Source organism: Pollicipes pollicipes, unplaced genomic scaffold (assembly GCF_011947565.3).
Source record: "Pollicipes pollicipes isolate AB1234 unplaced genomic scaffold, Ppol_2.1 Scaffold_6686;HRSCAF=7923_pilon_pilon_pilon, whole genome shotgun sequence".
Lineage (NCBI taxonomy): Eukaryota > Metazoa > Arthropoda > Thecostraca > Pollicipedomorpha > Pollicipedidae > Pollicipes > Pollicipes pollicipes.
Window position 1 is genome coordinate 17,008,765 of NW_023596921.1, and position 24,073 is coordinate 17,032,837.

General features: G+C 45.2%; 1 protein-coding gene across 1 annotated transcript in view; it reads left to right on the forward strand.

Annotated features, from left to right (window-relative positions):
* Positions 1–22,185: 22,185 nt before the first annotated feature.
* LOC119107978 (gamma-aminobutyric acid type B receptor subunit 1) overlaps positions 22,186–24,073 on the forward strand; it is a 97,687-nt gene continuing 95,799 nt past the window's right edge. Inside the window, exon 1 of the mRNA XM_037231566.1 lies at positions 22,186–22,459. Within this exon, the coding sequence (XP_037087461.1) occupies positions 22,186–22,459 (274 nt within the window). The remainder of the gene's footprint in view (positions 22,460–24,073) is intronic.

Genomic DNA, 24,073 nt, shown 5'->3' on the forward strand with positions numbered 1-24,073 from the left:
CGGAACGGCCGCGGCCACTGCAGCTCAGTCAGCTGACGAGGCCCCCGACTTCAGCGCAGCTCGGTCGCGCGACGAGAGAGCAGCCGCTCGGTGACACGTGACCGCTGCAACCTGTACGGCTCAGGTGTCCGTCGGTGAAGCAGCGCTGTATTCAGAGCAAATAACGGGACCGCTGGGGCCTGCAGCTCAGTCACACGACGAGAGAGCAGCCGCTCGGTGACATGTGACCGCTGCAACCTGTACGGCTCAGGTGTCCGTCGGTGAAGCAGCGCTGTATTCAGAGCAAATAACGGGACCGTTGGGGCCTGCAGCTCAGTCGCACGACGAGACCGCCGCCTCTATCACAGCTGAGTCAGGTGAGGGGGGGGGGGGGGCGGCCGGGGCCAGCACAGCTGAGTGAGATGATGGCACGGCTGGGACCAGCACAGCTGAGTGAGATGATGGCACGGTTGGGACCAGCATAGCTGAGTGAGGCGATGGGGCGGCCGGGGCCAGCACAGCTGAGTGAGAATGATGGCACGGCTGGGACCAGCACAGCTGAGTGAGATCATGGGACGGCTGGGACCAGCACACCTCGGTCACCCTGTGAGAGGACCAGCAGTGCATGACCTGTAAAGTACCGTTGTTGACATACCAAATCGACATAGGTAAATCAGACCCAGGTCAGTTAACTTCAGTTCAAAAGCAGGTTACAAAAACATGTTCTCAAATAAAGAAGCACTCTATTTTGGCAGAAAACAAGCATTTCGCTCGATTTTAAACATTCGGAAACATCTGGATTACCTAAAGGGATGGATCCAGAGATAAGTATGGAGGAGAGGACCTAAGACCATGCTTCCCCTGAACCGCAAGGACATCAAAATCCTCATTTGGGATCAACATGATCTTTGTTTTTCAAAAGGCACCAATTTTCTGGGGCACCGCAAATGGCCCCCAAATCTACATTCCCATGGGGCATTTATTCCACTTCCAGCTCCATTTGAACCTGCTGCAGAGCATGTGGGCCGTGCCAAACACCGCTTTGACAAGCCGGAGCACTGGGGACAGCTCCTGGTGGTGCCACAGTATCTCAGCTCCTGGTGATCCCATAGCACGACCTGGTACCTGCATCACAGCCGATCAGCATATCAACGGGCCTGTGACTGAATTCGCCCACAGCCTACACGCCCAGAGGTAGCAGCACGCACTTGGTAGGGCCTCCACCACCTACCGATGCATGCAGGCTGTTAGTTTTCAGGACAACGTACTCTTACCTGTTTGCTGTCTGCTCTTCAGGCTCACAAATGCCTGGTCATAGACGTGTGCCTCTTCCGTTTTTCGACCCAAAGCATGCATAGGTGTCCTGGTCAACCATCTTGAAATCAAGCTCCTTAGTACGTGAAGCCATGGTAAAAGACGAATCAAGACTCCATCGATCAGTACACTTTGTGACGAGATCCAGGAGGCCCGAAAGTATCTACCAGGACAGCTTGAGCACTACGCTGACCAGCCTGTGTGCGTACATTGTTGTAGCGGCGACTCTCCTGTCTGGAGCAAGTCGAGGACGGCGGCCAACTCTCATCAGTCCTCCCGCTGAACAGGTGATGACCCAATGACATCAGAAACGGGCCATGCTGATGACGCAGAGGGGGTAGGAACTTATGCAGCACGCCAGCGAATAGGCCAGTGATGCGAATTGGGCTCCTGATTGCAGTGAAGATTGGTGGGCATCTTCGCACATGTGGCATGTACTGCTGACATATGCACTGACGCACGATGACGTCCAAGACGCTGGAAGCAAAGCGCTGTCTGTCTCACAACCCTCCAGCGAGCAGGCACATCTAACTGTTTACAGGCGTAGCAAAGAAGCAGCCATGTTTGGACACGGTCTGGGCATGTCTGAACTTGTGGTAAATCTCACACGGTGCACACAAAGCGCTAAATGTGAAAGAACTGGTGGTTTTTCAAACAGTCCTGTAATCCGACAATTGCATGCCGCCGGAATATCATTCTGCCAACACACTTTCACTACCTCTCGCCTAACAGTTGTGCAGTTACTTTCACCCGAATCTGAACCCAGCCCGCAGCCCAATATGCCCCTCACTTATTTCTGGGCAACGCAGAAACCCAGTTTAGACAGGTGCATGCCAACTGCTTGAGTGCAGCAGAAGGCGCCCAGCAGGCCACCACGTCGCGATAGGCTTGGAACATGCCTAATTTACGGTGAAGAGTATGACGATGATGCAAGATGGACTCGTGATGCACAGAAAGCATTCTTAGGGACGCGGCCTTGAGTCCCCGAAATCTTACCAAATCCCCAGTGCCATGCCACTGGTTCGAATTCCGTCATGCTTTCTCTCCCCTTCTCTCTCCCTCCCTCTCCCCTCGCTCTTCCTCTCTCTCCCTCTCTCTCCCTTCCTCTCCTCCCTCTCTCTCTCTTCCCTCTCTCTCTCTCTTTCCCTCTCCCCTTTCCTCCCTCCTCTCCCCCCTCTCTCTCTCTCTCTCCCTATCTCTCGCTCTCTCTCCCTCCCTCTCTCTCTCTCTTCCTCTCTCTCCCTCTCTCTCTTTCCCTCTCCCCTTTCCTCCCTCCCCTCCCCCCTCTCTCTTTCTCTCTCTCCCTCCTCTCTCTCCCTCCTCTCTCTCTCCTCGTTCTCTCTCTCTCCTCTCGTTCTCTCTCTCCTCTCTCCGTTCTCTTCTCTCTCTCTCTCTCTCTCTCTCTCTCTCTCTCTCTCTCTCTCTCTTCTCTCTCTCGCCCTCTCTCTCTCTCTCTCTCTCTCTCCTCTCTCTCTCTCTCTCTCTCTCTCTCTCTCTCTCTTCTCTCTCTGCGCCGCCGCGCCGAGTCGGCCGGCTGAGCCCCGGGCCCCGGCCTAGTGTGTGCGCTCGGCTGCCGCGTGACGGAGGCGCGCCGCATTCGATCCGCGCTGGTAGACACACGGAGGGGCGCCGCCGAGGGGCACCACCGAGAGCGACCGCCACAGCCAGGTGGGTATCAGCCGCCGGTGTCGCCATCGACTAAGCGAGGTCGTTAACCGACTAAGCAAGATCATTAATGTGACGAGAGGTGATAAGACAATGTGAGAGTGGTGATGGGACCAGAGCATGGTTCAGGGCATACACTACCACGCCGCGCGAACCTGATCTTTCTGGAAAATGTCGGGGAGCGTCGGGTGGATGATATGGGCCGCAGGAGACTACCGGCGTCAGTATATTTCATCAGCTTATTCCTACTGTGCATGGCGTATGCATTCACACGGGAAAACGTGACTCCACTAGGTGGATTGCAATAACATTTATTATATTATTCGTCATTTAATAGTTCCATTCCATTAAAATATCGTGTACCGGGTATGGAAACGGAATCCATTTGCATCAGCGCCTATGTTTACAGAAACAACGTGACTGAGTTGAAGAGCGATGGAAAAACTTGCTGTAGACTTTAATTACTTGCCTCCCGCCCCCCAAATAAAAAACAACTGAGTAACAACTGCATCGTTTATGAAAATTTCAACTGCCAAAGCAATCATCGCGAATGTGCAGGGCGTGCGTCCACTTTCGTGAGTTGACGCATTGGTCGGGAGGTCTTGGTTCACGTGACGATGAAGGAGGGTCGCATTTCTTTTATTGTGCGCAAGTCCTGTAAGCAGCCCTCATCAGATCAATCAGCACTCACCAACATCGTCTGAATGCGGGGTTCACCTTATCCAGGTATCTTATGATTCTCAGCGTAAATCACGGCCGGATACAGTACTTAGTATTCGGCTTTATATCCGAACATGATTTTGGACGCCCTAGAAGACGAATCGTGTCGACCAAGGTTTAATGTTTGGAAACATTTCAAACAGCCCGCACTATACCCGAGTACGAAGATATGGCCGCTCGACAGCAATTTGTACTAGACTACCATGCTTGATGTCGCGCCCTAGAAGCCCAATAGGAAGAGTGTTTTCGCTACCACATTGACGTCTTTATAATCTGCAGATGTTTTAACTCGACGCTGATTGGTTGAAAGATGCAGCGAGGCTGTTAACTGAACGCGGACTGGTTCGCATGGACACGGAGTCATGGAGCGCATGCAGACGCGGTATTTTCAAGCCCTGACCTACGCAATACTCGCGCAGAGAGGAAGGACGGCAGTGCGGCAACGGATGTCTATTGAATTGCGGTTGTGGCTGGTAGGCTGAGGCGTTGTTGGGAAGGTTTTGCTTTCTTAAGGCATGGACGTGGAAACAGGGGGGGGGGGAGGGCAGGGGGCCACGCCCCCCACTTTTTGAGGGGGGGGGGACAGCAGTGTTAGCTAGCCCGCCACTTTTCAGTTTAAGGCTGTCTTTGGCTTACTTTTAACATGTATCACTACACATATGGCACTACATTAAACACATCATATGTATATATATATATATATATATATATATATATATATATATATATATAAGCACTACATTAAACATATCAAACAATCTACGTAGTTCACCAGCCATCTTCCTCAAGATGCGTCATCGTTTTCGGTTTCTCATTGGCCGCCGCTCAATGTTACAACCGCAGGGCCGACGCCGCGCGGCCTATGGAGACTGTAACGCCGGGTATCGAGGCTGTTGTTGCTATGACTTGCGAGTGCGTATGTTCAAACCAAGTTACATAGTTTTTATCCGTCATAAATTCTGACTGAATCTTGAACATTTTAAGACGAACATGGATTAGCTGCGCTAATACAAATTTGGGAACCCCATTTCATCTACTATCTACGTTCCGGGAGTCCTCAATATCTCTGAAGAACACAAAAAGCATGAAACAGGGATCTATGTGACAACTTTTGGACCACCTGCGGCGATCAGGGATTTTGTTGCGTCAGTCAGGGTTTCTATGCTGATCCAAGGCCAACTGTGCGGGTCAGATGGTCTCCTGTGTCAGGGAGGTCTTCTGAACAATGTGATATGATATATCCTTCTTCTGGTCTCCGTATGGACCAGGAGATACTGCTCCCTGTCGCCAAAACGACAGCCAGAAGGCAATGCGATGGGGCGGAATGGCCATTCAGCCCTTGACCGGAAACGGCAATGTACCCCTGGTGTTCTACTTAATGGGCCCCTTACTCGGAAGGAAATGAGAGGGTCTCATCATTGTTGAGTAGAGTAGGAGCCTCATTATTGCTGAGTGAAGTGGGTCGAAATGAGCCTAGAAAAAACAAGGCCATCCCATGTTTGCCTGAGAACGTTCATTTTTTAGAATGAATTAGTGAAACAAATAACATCAAAATGTTTGAACATGCCCGCCCACAGCCTTGAGAGCAAGGACATCGACGACCTGGGCCGCAGCCTCGGCAAAACCGAGTGGCTTCGGTTACTGCGAGTACCACCAGGCGGGCGTCGTATTAATTTGTCTTCTGGACGAGTTCATAATTACAGAAACACGAAGCATAGAGATTCTACCTTTACTATTCCTGTTCAACCACCAGATACCAGCCGCACTGCGCGGTGCTTTAAAGGCCAATCCGTTCTTATGATCAGTCTAAAAATCGCACACGTGAAATATGAGCCCAGACTGCTTTCTGAGTGTAAGATTTCATGTCATGAAGCGTTCAAAGATACTACTTTCAGAAGCGTCATCACTTTCGTCCACACATTGACCACAGCTCAATATTAGCTGCTGCACCGACGCTGCGCGGCCTGGGGAGACTGCAACGCATGGGGTCGAGGTGATTTCTAGGATTATCGCGTGCGTATGCTCAAAATTACGTCAAATAATTGTGTTACTAATCGATTAATACCTTTAAAGGCAGTTATTTCAAAAGTGTCATCATTTTCGTCCACCGGTGGGCCAAGGCTACAAATAAGCCGCTGGCCTAACGCTCCGTGGACCATGGAGACTGGAACGCCTGGTGTGGAGATTTTTGTTGCTGCGATTTGAGGGCGCGCATGTTAAAAAAATGTGACATAAGTTGTATCACTAATCGATTTTGGCGGAATAGTGAACATTTCCAGACAAGCATGGCTTGGCGACGTTTAATACACATTGTTGACCACTGGATCTGCGATCAAATTTTTATCTTCAAATTTTGATCAGACATATCGATCTACTTAACCTTCGCGATGTCCTTAATGTCTGTAGAACCCAGATAAAAATTATGACAAAGGGTCTGCATTCTGTCGGTTTACAAAATTGTCTACGTTGAATGATGGGCAAAGAAATGTTCGTTGGCCCGATTCATACCTAAAGTAGGCAGATTCCCGGAGGCTATTTTTCTGCTGTGGTGTGCTGTGAGGAAAGATGATTCGGAGAAAGATTCTGTTACAGGTGCTCAGTAAATGTTTCACACACCAATTGGTAGTCATGCTGGTCCAGAAATATGCAACAAAGCAGCCATGCGATCAGTTCACAGTCAGGCATGTGGGAGACGGTCGGGCCAGGGCCTTGGCCGATGACGGTGGACGGGAGCAGGGTCCAGAAAAGAAAACATATGACAGACAGGCCTTCATTATGTGGCTTTGTTCCTAAAAGAGGATCCCCAGTTTTACGGTTTTTGTTACATTGTTTTTGGTATTTCAAGCATCCATATTTGTTTCCGCCTAGAATACTGCGATAAGTCATATCTTTTGACAAGAAGCCAGCGAAATCAAGGCGCATGAAAAATCTGTCACTGTGTAAGCCATCGATTGACTTTCGAAATTCCTACCAGCCTATGTCCAGGCCGTATTTTAGCATCTACCATGTGGAGGCAGATGCCTCCTTAATGACCCAAATGATTTCCCGCTAGTCGAATTTTGCCTCCCCAGAAACGACAATGTGAGAAGCTCATTGGCTTTATTTGCCGAATGGCGTAGACGCGTGTAATGGGCAAGATTGTACACCAGTAAGAAACAGCTTTAGATGTAGATCTAGCATAGCATAGCAACAATGACACTTGAATAAAGAATGATAGCAAACTCCATCTCTACCCCCCCCCTCCCCCCGGTCATCGGGCTTGCTTTCCAGAAGTTCCTGAAGTACACCTTGATTTCGGCCCCCCCCCCCCACTTTTTGAGACGTTCCTACACCTATGTCCTAAGGCATGCAGAAACGACGTGAGTAAGTTGTAGCTTGCGTTTATTGAGCACATCGTCCCGTTTGGGAACTGTTAACGCCGGACGGCGTGCGTGTTTTGCCAAGGTTCGTGGCAGTCTGGCAACCTTTTTAATATGCTATGTAAACGCGACTCATGTTTGATGCGCATGATATTGTGTCGGAAGCAAGATCAAAGGGAATTGCTACCAACTCTATCACTTAAAGGGGATGTTCCACATTTGTAAGGCGTTTTGAACTGAAACAACCATCTTGAGGACTTTTTGATGCAATTCACGGTCATGCCTTTTTTAAGACTCAAAACGCTCTTGTTGCTGAGTTACAGTCTACAGTCCGCAAAAGTGCGAAAAGGTTTATTGGGAACCTATTTCAAAGTTGTCTCGGCATTAATGACCTCATAGAAACGTCATGCGATCACGGTCATTCCTATGCGATCACGATCACGGTCAAAGCAGAAGTCATTTCTGCTACCCTTTTCCCACAGACATGAAGTAAGTCGAAATATCTATGTATCTATATCTCCATTCTCCCAGTTTTTCTCCGCGGAATATTGATGTATTGATGTTGTCATGCAAGGTATATATATATATATATATATATATATATATATATATATATATATATATATATCACATAAACATACATTGCATATATATACATGCATATATATATATATATATATATATATATATATCACATATACATACATTGCATATATGTACATGCATATATATATATATATATATATATATATATATATATATATATATATATATATATATACCTATGTATATAAAGGCTATTGACAATTATCAGTCTGGGTGGAGATTATTGTTGCACTGGCCGGTCCCGCTATACGGAGAGCTAATTAATTAACTGCTGATTTTAGTTCAACATCATTATACCAGGAGGTGCCGTTCAGACGGCGCTATAAAGTCGGAATTGGTTATATTTATCAATGCAACCAATGCTTGTTTGATACTGTCGATTACTCAGTTCTTCCTGGCATGGGAAAGGTACATTAAGGTCAGCGTAAAACTCTCAACTTACAATATTGTGAGGCCTTCCAAAGTCGTGAGATAAGCGTTATTACGATTAAATCGTGTGACATTTTAAAGGTCAAACCTGGTAACATTTCCAATTGCAATCTAACTTTTCATGGATAACCCGTATTTTCTCAAAAGCAGCGACACCTTAGTAATAAACTTCATGGTGATTAAGTTTAGTATATCAGGCTACAAAACCTCTTTGGAGTGTATTTCGTGAAAGAAATACGCGTTTTGACACTTTTGGTAGAAGGTCAACTACATGATATAAAAATACATCATATATCATAAACAATTGAGGTCGGACATGTCAATCTTCAAATCATGTGCAAAAAAGCGTAAACTCAGCTGTCTAAAGTTTCAACATCGGACCGAGACAAGCAACAGCCATTCGGAAAACACATTGGGGACGGAGGGCTTGGATCACTTTCGTAGGATGGGGGGAGGGGGGGTTAACAACCTGTTCAAAACGGTAAGGTTTCCAGTGCAAGAGGTCAATGGCTTCGGCTAGCTAAGACGAGATGTCTGTTCACTACAAGCAAGATATGAATATGACGCAGTGAGTACACAAAAAGTGGGCAAGCCATACATAGGAAAACTTGTAGTCATAATCCGTCACTGAGCCAGCATGCCTATTATTCAGTACGCAGTATAAATATTGTGCGCTACTTCAGTTACCAGGCGACACAAAGAAAGGTAAAGTAAGTGAAGACACACGAAATCTGTTGTGAGCCCCAATATGTAATGCTGCTTCATATACGCATTCACCATAAATACAGAATAGCTTTTCACCTGGAAAGATGAGATAGCGTCAATAACCGCAATGCTGTTGACACCATTTACTGAAAGAAAAATGTAGTAAATAAAGTGCAATTTCTGAAAACTTTGGTGCCAAGGACGGAAAAAAATTGTTTTCTAAGCCATTCTTCCGTACTTTGATCAAACTGAACACTGATATATTTAGCAACGAAACCAATTAACCTGTTCTTTAATCTTGTTTTGCCTGCCTTTTGCCTTCAACTTCAATCTTTAAGCAGCCCCATCCGTGCGGTGCAGGCGAGCTTTCCCGTACCCGAACATCTACGGATCGCGACGTGAGTCAGCCGGGTTAGCTGTTGCTCTACGCTGTTAGAGGTCAGTTAAGTGTATGGTAGAAACAGGCAAAAATATTTGAAATACAATAATTAGTGTTGACAGCTCTGCCCGCTGTAGTGGCAGTTATCTGCACCTTCTTCTTTTTCGAAACATGACACACTCAAGTTTGGTAGGCATACACTAAGTTGTTACTTGTGCAAACGTGATCTAAAATGTTCATGAATGTCAGCTCACGTCATCTGACAGATGTGCTCTAGTGCATTGGCCTATTATGTTATGGCCGTCATAATTTGCTTGTGTGTTTACATCTGAAACAATATCTTAACACGTACTAAACCAGCACCTGCAGACAATGCTGTACATTTCAAACGTCCAGCAGTTTCTACTTGTTACCCTACCGTAACGCTTGACTGAAGCGGCATAACGTTTCGTTCATGGAATATGCAAAAGTTATTCAGCTCTGTAGTTACAGATGACATTGTTTTAATACTGACCTTGCTTGGCAACATGACTCATGTTAAACTGTGCCAGTGATTGATGAGCATGTGCCACACTTTACTGCTTGAACCCACCGGGTGTTGCTGTGAGTCTCAAACCAGTCACAGTGAGAAGTGTATGCTATGAGTCGAATAACTGGTGGGGCACGAAACTGGCGCATTATGACTGATTTGATGATATGATGACTGATTTAAAACGATAGGCAGTAACTATATTTTAAATGTTAAAAAAGAAGGCATTCATCACACGTGCGTCTGAAAAATTGCCAACACATATTTGTGACTGACCAAAAATGAAAAGGGCTTGCATTGGGTCTCGGTCGCCCAAACTTTTGGGCTCCCATTGACATTACTCGTGTGTACACTCGCAGGACTTTGGAAAGGGACACGTGAGCAACGCCCAGGTGCGCCTTCTCACAGGGTCGCCAATCGGCGCAACATCGAAACTTCACCTGCTGGTAACTAAAGGTTGCCTCCTTGTTCAAAGTGTCGGGAGCGATTTGCACATAATTTTGCTCGAAGCTTAAAGGAAATGTTCCACAGTTGAATGTAATGAGGCAGGTATCAGATATGACGGGAAAGGCTTATAACTGTTGGTAAGCTTTCAAGGTTCAAAAGTGACCCTAAGTACCACAATTTCAAATTTTGTAAAGATGCACCCATTGCGTCACTGTTTGATGGCGTCATGGAATGCCTTTGTGACGACAGCAATTACCGGCAGCATCTGGCAACCAGACCTAAAGAATACTTTGAAACACACGAAACCTGACGCCAACCGACCATCCTCGTCGCGGGGGCTGTGTCGGGTGGCGGATTAGTGGGGGGCTTGTTTGCGGATTTTTTGTCTTGCTGTTGGCCGTAGGAAAAGCTTTGGAGGGCTGTATGACATACGCAACGTAGCGATCGCCAGCTTTTATGGCAGATTATTAATATCATAGCGCGATATGCTGTGCTGCTGCTGCTGCCGCTATGTTGATGATTGCCAATACTTTATTGCTGACCCATCGTTGCATACAGTGCTGTAGTCCTGACATTGATATCATGTGATGTGCACAGTACTTTCTGCATTATTTGTAACTGGAAATGCAGTGTCATGCGAAACCTAATAAATTTGTAACTTTGCTATGGATTGATTGCCACAGCATTGCTATTGCTCTGGTAAACATGGTAAGGTTAGGCTACCAATAACGTTTTTTTTTTGCTTAGGATTGTTTATGCAATTAAAAGTTAACGCTGATATAACCATTGTGGTGCAATGACATTCTTCCTGTTGATAATCCTTTGGCATTGTTAAATCAGTTGTTACCAGTCACTCATAAATTACAAGCTGCCGTTTCATAGGCTTGACATCAAGTAATCAACCAATGTGGTATATTGTGTAATGACACTGGTTTACAGCTTCATTTTGGCACTTCTTCAATGCTGTACTGTGGCATGACATAATGAACAACGATATGGTTTCTGTACTGCAATCCACGCTGCTTTCATAATAAATTTCATCATGAAAAGATGGGTGGAGTGCGCTCTCTAGTGTTAGCTCCCCATCTGGCATATGACTGACTAAAAACACATGATACAATATACAAACCACTTTCAGCAAAGCAGGAAACCAATAAGTAGTGTCACTTGCTCAGCCTGTTTTGATAATCCACAAAACGTAGGCGAGAAAGGTACAAGCACATCTTTCACTTCCACAGTCATGTAACATGCTCCAGCCATCAGGATGGTTTACTAAAAACAACAGGAAAATTTTACACGTGGTGAAATGACACTGCAAGCATGCTGACCTTGCACAAGGCTGGAGACATGACAAGTACATGCAATTATCGTTGGATGGGCAAAATGCAACGCAGTGATGAAGCTGTCAGTGTATACCAGGCTCATGATAAGCATCTGCGGTCATACTACAGGCTGTTTTCTGCTTATGATCAAAACAGCATGGCCGTTGGTACATTCGCAAAAGCGAAGATGCGGCACGTATGATACAATGCGTGGAAGATGATTGGCTATTATCAAGATTTCGCTACGGAATGCGTGTCGCGAACGTAAGCGTGAGCACTTTCGGGTTGCGCGGCATTCGTCGTGAATTTCTAGGCCACAGGTCAATGTTATAAAAAAAAGAACGCGAAGGTCTGCAAACAAGTGCGGCGCCCAAAAAACGAGCACTCTCCCGTAAGTTATAACCAAGAAGACACAACGGCAGATCTGTCTTTTGTCCCCCGCTGGCGTTTTTTTTCTTCTACTGACGTATTTCTTACAGACAGCTCGGTTAGCGCCTTGTGTAACGCAGTACAGAACCTTGCACGGGTTTATTGGTTGGCAAAACATTATAAAACTAGGGAAACACTACCATGATCGTATATATATATATATACATAAATATATATATATATATATATATATATATATATATATATATATATATATATATATATGCATCACTAGATATTTCACACATGTTGTACCACAAATGTAAAATTGGAACAAAACAATTGTGCTCTACAGGTACAACCCCTTGAGCCGCATTGCCATGAACCCCCGTTGGGACTTTGTTTTGAAAGGAGGTCATAGTGAAATGTTGTGTTGTGACTGAAAATCTGTGCGGTAATTGCGAAAAACCTTCAATTTGACAGTCACGCGAGTTGTGCAAGTGCGAGACAAAATTTATTAGATAAAAGAGTGTTAATTAATAATTTGACAAAAGAGTGTGAATCGGGGCCTGAACTTTGTGTGATCACTGATGGAGTGTGCCAGTGGCTTGTATTGATCTTGATGTGATGGGGAGTGCACGCGTGAGGTCTGTACTTCTGCGAGAGGACATTGTTTTGATATTTTTAAGTCCACTGATTCCCAATAAAATGTGGTATATTAATAACTTCCTTTACCTTTATGTTTGTGTTTGAACATGATGAAGGAACGCTGACAAAGTAAGAGAAGCGTTAGCACTTATGCTGCAGGGATGCACAAAGGCAAGCTGGTATTTCATTATGATCTTGCAAACATTTTGAACCTATTGAGGTAAAACAGCATGTATTTAATCCATTGCATGTCATAATATCAGCAATTCATTTTGGCAGTTGGGGCTGGTGTGTGCAGCTTATTAATGGACATGCTCAGTATAGTATCACATTATATGGCTTTGCAAAATTGTCTTTCCCTTTAGAATTCTGAACATATAGAGCTGTATCATTACTGATGCACATTGTGCTGTCTTCACATTTTTTATACAGCCGAGCATTGCTCGTTAGTCATCAATGACATAGCCACTGCAACTTGCGTGAGACGCTGGGTGCTGAGAAAGGTGGAAAAGCATTGCTGTTGGTGTTTTGGATAACACTTTATAACATGCTTATCATGAGCCTGGTATACACTGACAGCTTCATCACTGCGTTGCATTTTGCCCATCCAACGATAATTGCATGTACTTGTCATGTCTCCAGCCTTGTGCAAGGTCAGCATGCTTGCAGTGTCATTTCACCACGTGTAAAATTTTCCTGTTGTTTTTAGTAAACCATCCTGATGGCTGGAGCATGTTACATGACTGTGGAAGTGAAAGATGTGCTTGTACCTTTCTCGCCTACGTTTTGTGGATTATCAAAACAGGCTGAGCAAGTGACACTACTTATTGGTTTCCTGCTTTGCTGAAAGTGGTTTGTATATTGTATCATGTGTTTTTAGTCAGTCATATGCCAGATGGGGAGCTAACACTAGAGAGCGCACTCCACCCATCTTTTCATGATGAAATTTATTATGAAAGCAGCGTGGATTGCAGTACAGAAACCATATCGTTGTTCATTATGTCATGCCACAGTACAGCATTGAAGAAGTGCCAAAATGAAGCTGTAAACCAGTGTCATTACACAATATACCACATTGGTTGATTACTTGATGTCAAGCCTATGAAACGGCAGCTTGTAATTCATGACTGGCTGGTAACAACTGATTTCACAATGCCAAAGGACTATCAACAGGAAGAATGTCATTGCACCAGAATGGTTTTATCAGAGCTAACTATTAATTGCATAAACAATCCTAAGCAAAAAAAAAAACGTTATTGGTAGCCTAACCTTACCATGTTTACCAGAGCAATAGCAATGCTGTGGCAATCAATCCATAGCAAAGTTACAAATTTATTAGGTTTCGCATGACACTGCATTTCCAGTTACAAATAATGCAGAAAGTACTGTGCACATCACATGATATCAATGTCAGGACTACAGCACTGTATGCAACGATGGGTCGGCAATAAAGTATTGGCAATCATCAACATAGCGGCAGCAGCAGCAGCACAGCATATCGCGCTATGATATTAATAATCTGCCATAAAAGCTGGCGATCGCTACGTTGCGTATGTCATACAGCCCTCCAAAGCTTTTCCTACGGTCAACAGCAAGACAAAAAATCCGCAAACAAGCCCCCCACTAATCCGCCACCCGACACAGCCCCCGCGACGAGGATGGTCGGTTGGCGTCAGGTTTCGTGTGTTTCAAAGTATTCTTTAGGTCTGGTTGCCAGATGCTGCCGGTAATTGCTGTCGTCACAAAGGCATTCCATGACGCCATCAAACAGTGACGCAATGGGTGCATCTTTACAAAATTTGAAATTGTGGTACTTAGGGTCACTTTTGAACCTTGAAAGCTTACCAACAGTTATAAGCCTTTCCCGTCATATCTGATACCTGCCTCATTACATTCAACTGTGGAACATTTCCTTTAAGCTTCGAGCAAAATTATGTGCAAATCGCTCCCGACACTTTGAACAAGGAGGCAACCTTTAGTTACCAGCAGGTGAAGTTTCGATGTTGCGCCGATTGGCGACCCTGTGAGAAGGCGCACCTGGGCGTTGCTCACGTGTCCCTTTCCAAAGTCCTGCGAGTGTACACACGAGTAATGTCAATGGGAGCCCAAAAGTTTGGGCGACCGAGACCCAATGCAAGCCCTTTTCATTTTTGGTCAGTCACAAATATGTGTTGGCAATTTTTCAGACGCACGTGTGATGAATGCCTTCTTTTTTAACATTTAAAATATAGTTACTGCCTATCGTTTAAATCAGTCATCATATCATCAAATCAGTCATAATGCGCCAGTTTCGTGCCCCACCAGTTATTCGACTCGTAGCATACACTTCTCACTGTGACTGGTTTGAGACTCACAGCAACACCCGGTGGGTTCAAGCAGTAAAGTGTGGCACATGCTCATCAATCATTGGCACAGTTTAACATGAGTCATGTTGCCAAGCAAGGTCAGTATTAAAACAATGTCATCTGTAACTACAGAGCTGAATAACTTTTGCATATTCCATGAACGAAACGTTATGCCGCTTCAGTCAAGCGTTACGGTAGGGTAACAAGTAGAAACTGCTGGACGTTTGAAATGTACAGCATTGTCTGCAGGTGCTGGTTTAGTACGTGTTAAGATATTGTTTCAGATGTAAACACACAAGCAAATTATGACGGCCATAACATAATAGGCCAATGCACTAGAGCACATCTGTCAGATGACGTGAGCTGACATTCATGAACATTTTAGATCACGTTTGCACAAGTAACAACTTAGTGTATGCCTACCAAACTTGAGTGTGTCATGTTTCGAAAAAGAAGAAGGTGCAGATAACTGCCACTACAGCGGGCAGAGCTGTCAACACTAATTATTGTATTTCAAATATTTTTGCCTGTTTCTACCATACACTTAACTGACCTCTAACAGCGTAGAGCAACAGCTAACCCGGCTGACTCACGTCGCGATCCGTAGATGTTCGGGTACGGGAAAGCTCGCCTGCACCGCACGGATGGGGCTGCTTAAAGATTGAAGTTGAAGGCAAAAGGCAGGCAAAACAAGATTAAAGAGCAGGTTAATTGGTTTCGTTGCTAAATATATCAGTGTTCAGTTTGATCAAAGTACGGAAGAATGGCGTAGAAAACAATTTTTTTCCGTCCTTGGCACCAAAGTTTTCAGAAATTGCACTTCATTTACTACATTTTTCTTTCAGTAAATGGTGTCAACAGCATTGCGGTTATTGACGCTATCTCATCTTTCCAGGTGAAAAGCTATTCTGTATTTATGGTGAATGCGTATATGAAGCAGCATTACATATTGTGGCTCGCAACAGATTTCGTGTGTCTTCACTTACTTTACCTTTCTTTGTGTCGCCTGGTAACTGAAGTAGCGCACAATACTTATACTGCGTACTGAATAATAGGCATGCTGGCTCAGTGACGGATTATGACTACAAGTTTTCCTATGTATGGCTTGCCCACTTTTTGTGTACTCACTGCGTCATATTCATATCTTGCTTGTAGTGAACAGACATCTCGTCTTAGCTAGCCGAAGCCATTGACCTCTTGCACTGGAAACCTTACCGTTTTGAACAGGTTGTTAACCCCCCTCCCCCCATCCTACGAAAGTGATCCAAGCCCTCCGTCCCCAATGTGTTTTCCGAATGGCTGTTGCTTGTCTCGGTCCGATGTTGAAACTTTAGACAGCTGAGTTTACGCTTTTTTGCACATGATTTGAAGATTGACATGTCCGACCTCAATTGTTTATGATATATGATGTATTTTTTATATCATGTAGTTGACCTTCTACCAAAAGTGTCAAAACGCGTATTTCTTTCACGAAATGCACTCCAAAGAGGTTTTGTAGCCTGATATACTAAACTTAATCACCATGAAGTTTATTACTAAGGTGTCGCTGCTTTTGAGAAAATACGGGTTATCCATGAAAAGTTAGATTCCAATTGGAAATGTTACCAGGTTTGACCTTTAAAATGTCACACGATTTAATCGTAATAACGCTTATCTCACGCCTTTTAAGGCTTCACAATATTGTAAGTTGAGAGTTTTACGCTGACCTTAATGTACCTTTCCCATGCCAGGAAGAACTGAGTAATCGACAGTATCAAACAAGCATTGGTCGCATTGATAAATATAACCAATTCCGACTTTATAGCGCCGTCTGAACGGCACCTCCTGGTATAATGATGTTGAACTAAAATCAGCAGTTAATTAATTAGCTCTCCGTATAGCGGGACCGGCCAGTGCAACAATAATCTCCACCCAGACTGATAATTGTCAATAGCCTTTATATACATAGGTATATATATAAATATATATATATATATATATATATATATATATATATATGCATGTACATATATGCAATGTATGTATATGTGATATATATATATATATATATATATATATATATATATATATATATATATATATATATATATACCTTGCATGACAACATCAATACATCAATATTCCGCGGAGAAAAACTGGGAGAATGGAGATATAGATACATAGATATTTCGACCTACTTCATGTCTGTGGGAAAAGGGTAGCAGAAATGACTTCTGCTACTCGTTTTGATGGAGGCATGGCGCCGGAATATCAATGCATCTATGTTTCAATTCTCTTGATTTTTCTCCGAGGAATAAGGCCTTTGCTTCTGTATTATCCATGTGAATAATGTTCCTGGCAAAAAACACTTTTTTTCTTCCGCATGTGGTGCGCAATAATCTAATGCAACAAATCTTAGCCGCAATATATTTGCTTCCATGTTAGCGCCGTATACGACCCATAAACAATTGCTCGCAACGTGGCCGGTATGGCACGGTTACTCATATGTCCGCTAGGTTTGCTGCGCCCACTGTGCCACGAGGCCCACAAGATCTGTCCCGTCTGCGGCTCGTTCCCCGTCAGCATGGCCGGTATGGCGCGGTTGCTCATATGTCCGCTAGGTCTGCTGCGCCCACTGTGCCACGAGGCCCACCAGATCTGTCCCGTCTGCGGCTCTTTCCCCGTCACCACCGAGAGCAGAGGCAGCGTTGGCGAACATGGGCCCTCAGCCCGCAGATCATAACCATCCCGCGCAGGGCAGTAGAACACTGGGCACTCCAAAGTTTTGACTGGTATGCATCAAAACGTATTATAAGCATACCCAAATCGGGATCAAGACCAAATTAGTAGGTTGTGCCTCAAGCTGGCAATGCTGTGCCAGCGGCATCCTTAGTGTGATTGTGACGATTAAGTGTAATCGCGTTTATCAACCGTAAAACGCTTGAAGCTCAGTGTAGTAGGACTGGGGCTGTAAGATCGGGTTGTTTTTAAGCATTTTCGCACGCATCTAGGTTGAACTGGTATACGTTATGTTGTTGCCAAATCACACAATCTCACAGCTTGCACATGATGGCTCATTTTAAGCGCTCTGCATTATAATTGATCACAAAATGATTCAGTTACTGCACAGCGAGTCAACTACGAAGAGTGTGGCATAGGCTACCGGCTGTTGAGTGCTGCGGGATGAGTGGCTAGCCACCGTTGTTCTCAGTTTTGTTTAGTATTGATCCTGAAAACCTTACTGTTTTTCATTGCAGGAGTGCTTGCATTGCTGTGGTCCAATTGTGGTGTTGAAATATTCAACACATATAAGCATAACATTGCAGCATTACCTGGGCAGCTAGTACCACCATAAAATAGCCCAAAAGCAATTGTATTAATTCAGCACTGTTACATGATCCCTCGGATGCTTTTTTGAGAAATGAATGATGATACAGGAAAATGGAGATGTATGCTTATCAGCATGAAATGTTTGGAGCACGTTATCTGATATAAAAGCAAAGGTAAGTTGCAAAATGTGCGGCGTTGTCACCATATTTCATACCAGACTTCAGACCCCCCCCCCCCCCCGCATCCCGGCCAGCCCATCCTCTCGGAGGACGCGGAGCGGGCGGCCAGCCACAGACGTGCGCTGTGCGCAGGCACACACGGATAATGGTTTGTCAGAACCAGACCAGGCGAGATTAGCGGCTCAGGTCTGTGGCCGGCGTGGCCGCGACAGACCATCAACTCCCGCGGACCTTTCGGCAATACGACGTAGCTCTATGTGGAGCACAGCCAGTGCGTGCGCGAGACGGGGATGGTGGGACCACAAGAACAGGGGTTGTGAATTTCGCCCGCTTTTTTGCTGACGGGATTTCTACAATCAGGTCCAGTCTGTGTCTGGCTAATCTAGAACCCCATCTCCCCCAAACCCTCTGTTCAAAATGCTTTCATCTCACCGATTCCATCCGTTTCAGGAACAAATTGACCATGTGAATCCCTGATGATCGGCTGTCAATTTACATAGTCTTACAACGTGTGAACTGAACGTGATACTTTTGGTATGCCTTAATTTATTTAAGGATTTACTTTCATTGAACAAATGGTTGTAATCTCAGTGGGTTCTAAGAATGCATTTGACTTCTCTGGAATATGGCTTGGCGTTAACAACAGACGCATGTGCATGACATTAGTAAGATATCCCAGTAGTATAGGCTCAAGTATTACATACACCACCGACATGGAAAAAAAAACACGAATCACACTTGGCTGAGATAACTCAATGACATCAGAACATTGCCTCTTTCTCCTTTTTTTACCTTTCAAGACTCGCAATAAGGCACAGCATGGATAAATGTGATAGGTCCGGTATCAGCAATAGTGTGAGCTCAGTTCCTCTGCAGTGATGCGAACCAATAAGAAAAAATACTGTTAAGCGGATTATCAGAAACTTGGGATCCCATTAAAATAATACAAGACCATGTATTTGTAGCATAAATTCGGTAGAAATGGGGTCGGTACCTAACTTGAACTATGATTCAGCAAGCGTATTTTCCTTCTTGGACACTTAATGGAAGGAATTAAGCTCATCGTTTAAACATTTTATGGGCTCAGAAGTTAAAATGGTAATGTCAGGCAGGTGACGAAGACAAATACATTCGGCTACTAAACTTCATAAGTTTAAGAGAAAACTCCAAGGTCCAAAAACCATCACCAGCTCTACCACCTTTATTGATTTGTGTATTTTCAACTTAAGTAGATATACAGGTTGTTCTGTTGACACTTTTATCACGGATTTACACACCCATGCCCATTTATAGGCACTAGAGACCGGACTTTTTACTACATATTCCAATGAGTATTCCACATTTGTATGAGGTTTTGAACAGAACAAGCTACATTGAAGATTATTCGGTACAATTCACAGCCCAGCCCTTCTTAATGGGAGCGTTCCACATTTGTATGGGGTTTTAAACTAAAATAGCCATATTGAAGGTCATTCGGTGCAGTTCACGGTCTTGCCCTTTTAAAGGCCTGAACTCCTCTAGTTTCGGAATTACGCGCCCGTGGATGTGTGAAGACTATTTCGGGGGAGCTACTTCAAGGTTACGCAAGTATCCATAATGCAATAATGAAGTTACCTCAATCCTGTCATTCCACTAGCCACGCAGCGATCAAGGCCAATACAAATTTAACAGTCGAGTCGTTTATAGCTGGCGTTTGTGACCAAGATTTTCCGATATAACAGCTCTGAATTGACTTCCGACCAATGTTGTGCAAGGTGAGATGGCACAATCAAACAATGTCGCACTGAGAAACGTATTTACTAGTTTGAGAGGCCGTATTGCCTGTTGCAGTCTTTTCCACCTATAAGTATATTCACGGTTATAAGTTAGTTTAATTCACCGTATCTGGCATTTGCTTTAACATTTAAAACGTGGAACATTTCCTTTAACGCGCATATTTTCCTTATACACATTCGACATGTTCAGTTCAGAAATTCCATGTTTTCTCATTCGGCTGTCACACTCAGGCATTCCAGCCAAGATAACTATAAACGCCGCCCTAAACTAGACGTGTTGCCACAACCCTGGCATAGCAAACCCTGTACAGGTTCGTCATGTTTTGTAGATTGCGAATGCCATGCCAACTGCCAGGCGGCAAGTTCAGCATGGTGCTGAATAAAAGCGAACACAAACCTCGCTCACACGGTATTTACGTGCCTCAATCCCAACTGTCAACGTAGGAAGCGTAATGAGCAGACATGATGCACATGGTCCAGTAGAGAATCTTTAGCGACGAATAAAAAACTGTCAGTTGCACCGGTAACTTTCTTCATCCCAGACCCCTGTGCAGAGCAAGACTAGGGTGTAAACGTACACTCCAGTACGCGCGCTGCCAACTGGCTGGTTGTGGCTAATTGGCCGGGACCTAGCGCATTTGCGTTGGCAGTGCTGATCCAATCAGAAACATCTTTGCCTGTACCGCGACAGTGCCGACCAACACTTAAAGGGAGAAACACGTATTTGCGGCAGGGGCAGATTGCGTAGTCCGAAATGGCTTGTATGGTAGACTATGTTTTGGAATCCAATGCAGCTTTAACTTGAATTTGTATTGATTTGGGGCGTTTCAGGAAGTTCAGACCATTTCATGTCTTGCAGATTACTTCAAACTAACAGTGGAACTCTACTAGTGACAACATAAATAAGAGTGCGTATCATTATGGATATTCACACTGCTTGACGCAGACGAGTAACTCGGAGAAAGTTGGAAAGAAGTTTGAGTTAATGTGGAGGTAGGATGGTGACGCGTTAGCTCTTTGCAGTGTGTATGCATCCCTTATAAGTGACCATGTTTAACGTATAATTATTTGATGTTTCGTTCAAAACTATGATGAAATAGCTTTGCAGCATTAGAAAAAGAACGCTGTTTAAAGCTAAACCCATTGAAAGTTAAAACTGACAGGCTTGTATCTTATCAGCGTAAACACCGGTGGGAGTATCGAAGAGCTGGTGGACGGAAGCGAAGTCAGCTTTAAGATTCGCGATCAAAGTTCGAGTGACAGTGCGAAGGTGGGTGCTACATTTTGGATTAAGATGTCGCAGAGGACTGTCGTTCGCGGAAGGTTGTGAAGAACATTGCAGCAGAAAAGCAAGCGTTTGTAAAAGTCTGTAAACGCGTCGAAAGTCGGGTAGGCTTTCGCATGGAGGTAAAGTGATCGGAAGCGTCCAAAAAGGTGACGGTGGCCCGCCTCACGTCACCGAGCCGCCGACCGAAGTGCGGCGTCGCGTCGCGGCGGCCGGCGGGCCGGTTCGCCAATGTGGCGGGTTACGCGGGAGTGGTATGCGACATGGAGGTCGAGCGAGGCGGCGACATGGTGGACTGCTGTCCACCCTCGTCGCAGTCGCCCCTGCTGGCAGCCGTAATGTGCTCGCTGACCGGGCGGAAGGTTGATCGACCTGACGGACCCTGGTTCAAAATCAGTGGCGAGAGCACGAATTACCGAGAGGTCAGGTACGTCAACATCGCCGTGGAACTGATCCGTCCACTGTCGTCCAACGGTCGGTGAGCGTCGTGGCCTGCGCCAAACGTGACGAGGGCGACGAGAATCCCGAGCTGGTAGCCGTTCTGATGCGGATCGACAAGAGGCTTGGGGACCTGCGCGACACCAACGGTATTACCGCCCAATTCTACCGGGGCGCTAACCCCAAGTTTGTCTTGCTGGTGCTCGGTATGGTCGGAGATGTGCGTGATTTTTTATGTCCGCACATTTATGATTGTTTATGTGGACGGTGCGTCCACAAGACCAGAAAGCACACCGAACAGGGGAGCTGCGCATCATCGACCCCATTGTCGCCCTGAGCCAGACACCGAGGAATCGAAAATGAAGGCAGCAGATTGACAAGACATGAAGGGCTGCACGCTGCTAAGCCAAATCGCCACCAGCTGGGTCATTGCCGGCGAGATGCACCTGATGCTGTGTGCCTTCGGCCGGATATTCCTGAAGATGAACATCCACGTGGCAAAATCTGGCAGGCCGCCACAGCTGGAAGGGCAGCTGAAGAAGATCTTGAGACGGAAGGTCAAAATCAGCAACAACCTGCTCGTCTCAACTAGATTCGACCTGCAGCACCGAGACCTGTCCCTGAACACCCTGAACATGGGACTGCCTGTGGAGGAGTGTGAGCGGTAGTCCACTTGCATGAGAGAAAATAGCTTTGAAATGTCAACAATTTATGTGGTGTCATAGGAAAAAAATTGGCAACTATCCCACTTCACGGATAATGTGACGTTATCCTAATGGGTGCTTTCAAGTAATATATGGAGTGAAATTGCAGTAGCTGCTTTAAACACCCACTTTGATACATTCAGGGAATTTTCTGCGAACAGACACCTTAAAATATTCATTCATTACCATCTTTGCTACCCATCGTAATCATTGCACTAGTCATTGATAAGCTTCGCGAAAAACCACATGATTTAGATCTCTCCGTAAGGGCAAACGAATAACGGCGGCTCTAATCCACCCACGACAAAAGAAAGGTTTGTCCACGTTTCTTCGTTTTTACTTGCATATCTCGCTACCGCGTGGTGGCTCGTCCGGCACGAGTGTCGTGCAAAAACATCACACAACAATGTGGGAAATCTGGTTTTTCATTCAAGAAGATCATGGGTCGCTTATTACGCACCAGGCACAAACATCTGCGAAAAGGTTGGTATCCCTCAAAATGCTGGGTCCAGTCATGAAAATACACCTGATGCGTGTACGAAAAGCGCGTAACATGTCTGAAGACCTGCGCGTGGAAGGCCGCGTGATTAAAGCGAGGCAATGACAGTAGTACCCATAGCTTTTTTCGGACAATCTAGGTAACTGTTCGGCGGTCCAGATAGCACGTCATGAACCTAGTACGCGCCTTTCAACAACAGCCGTTTCAAAAAGCCGTGCCCCAACAAGTAAGTTGCCTTGGAATTTGTTAATAACTTTACATCACGCTGCTAGTTCTTCCCCAACAACAAAGTCGCCCCGACAGGAGGGGAAGGGTGGTGCGACGCCCCCCTCCCCTAAAGATTTCTGAGGATACAAGACCGACATATTTTGTTGGCTCGCTCACATTTTAAGTGGCCTCTGGGGCATTCATTGCGTGTATGTTTAGACCCGAAACGTGCCCCTTGCAATTTCGGTTTCGGAGTGGCAATGCCTTTTAAGAGCACTGCAAGACAGTCCAACCCGGCATGCGACGATTTTGTGAACCCCGCGCTGCGGTCTGGCACTTTTACAGTCACGAAGCCCTGCATGATAAATGAAGACACGAAACAGATAAAACTACGCACAGTTGTACTCATAATCGAACAAGAAATACGCTTACTTTTCGTGCAATGTCTCTACGCGTCCTGGTTTCGTAAATATGAGCATGCAAGCTGAAATAGATTGATTTTCAGGAAAATTTTATCTTGGACCTGGTCTAGAAGGGTCAGTTAACAAGAAGACAATTCTTACCAACTGTAAGATCTCGTCAATAACAGCTCACTTTTACATGTTTCTATTCATCTTAATTTGCAAACGGCCGGAAATGGCATAATGCAAGCAAAAATGGCATAAATATGCACCTCAGAACCAATAGCGCCTCCAGCCACTCCCTTTCATAACGAGTGCCATCAGACTTCAACATCGCATCCATGGCTCATTTCAGAGGGAGGAAGGCTGGTCGCTTGTGACTGCTAAAGTGTCAACAGCCTTTTTAGTGTCTTGAAAAGGCGGTTTGGATAATCATAAGGCAATTTCTAACCTGATCGGA